This window comes from Penaeus monodon, chromosome 32 (genome assembly GCF_015228065.2).
Source record: "Penaeus monodon isolate SGIC_2016 chromosome 32, NSTDA_Pmon_1, whole genome shotgun sequence".
Classification (NCBI taxonomy): domain Eukaryota; kingdom Metazoa; phylum Arthropoda; class Malacostraca; order Decapoda; family Penaeidae; genus Penaeus; species Penaeus monodon.
Genome location: NC_051417.1, coordinates 5,591,371 through 5,592,363, shown reverse-complemented (window position 1 = coordinate 5,592,363; position 993 = coordinate 5,591,371). Strand labels below are relative to the sequence as shown.

The following is a 993-nucleotide window of genomic DNA, read 5'->3' as shown; positions in this document are numbered from 1 at the left end:
TTGTTTAAAGTCCTCTTTAACATTTCAGATGTGCTTCTGCGCATGGCTCAGGTTGGCATCTGCGGCTCAGATGTGTCTTACTTGGTCCGAGGAAGCATTGGGGACTTCATTGTCAAGGCCCCCATGATCTTGGGTCATGAGTCTGCAGGTGTTGTGGCTAAGTGTGGGAAGAATGTGAAACACTTGAAGATTGGTAGGTTCAAGTTTGTTTAAGATTTTGTACTGTTGAGGTATTTCTTCTGATTTTTTTACTGTTTTGTAGTGGTTGGTTTTATTTTTGTACAGTAATTAGTCCCATTTCTACTGTACTGGGGCTTTAATCCTTTCAGGTTTTGAGCACTTGCCAATTCTGCTTGTGCCGTGGGCCCTCACATTTACAGCTTTCATTATGATGATTCATTTTAATTTTTTAAGGATACATTATTAATGTCTGCTTTTTGAAGATGGATTGTTATACTTTAGCATGGTCTATTCAGTATGAAAATGCTGAAAAGAGTTGGTGAAAGCCAGTTGATAAGCCGTGCTTGTCAGATGTCATTTACACCATTGGAATCACAAGGTTTAAGCCTTATAGATATAAAGTGAATCAGCTTGATGTTACCCTACAAGAAGAGGTATTTCAGTGGCTCAGAGTTAAAGTGTGTCTTCTGTCTACTCCAGGTGATCGAGTTGCCATTGAACCAGGTGTTCCTTGTCGCATGTGTGACTATTGCAAAGGTGGCAAATACAACCTGTGTCCTGATGTTATCTTCTGTGCCACCCCTCCTTACCATGGGAATCTGTGTCGCTACTATAAACATGCAGCAGATTTTTGTTTCAAGTAATTTTGTAATTCTTTTATTTTGTACTGCATTTTTCTGATACATGGATAGCATGGATAATGAAGTAGATGTGTGAAATGTCCATAGGGAATATATATGTTCCCTTTCAAAATTCTGGCCCGCATTAGTTTCGCTTTTCTTTTTAAGCATATAGGAGCATGATACAAAAAAA

General features: G+C 38.8%; 1 protein-coding gene across 1 annotated transcript in view; it reads left to right on the top strand.

Moving 5' to 3' along the window:
- The first annotated feature begins 15 nt into the window (after positions 1 to 15).
- Positions 16 to 993, top strand: part of LOC119593378 (sorbitol dehydrogenase-like) — a 4,825-nt gene continuing 3,847 nt past the window's right edge. Inside the window, exons 1-2 of the mRNA XM_037942307.1 lie at positions 16 to 193; positions 661 to 820. Coding sequence (XP_037798235.1) covers positions 43 to 193; positions 661 to 820 — 311 coding nt within the window. The 5' untranslated portion in view covers positions 16 to 42. The remainder of the gene's footprint in view (positions 194 to 660; positions 821 to 993) is intronic.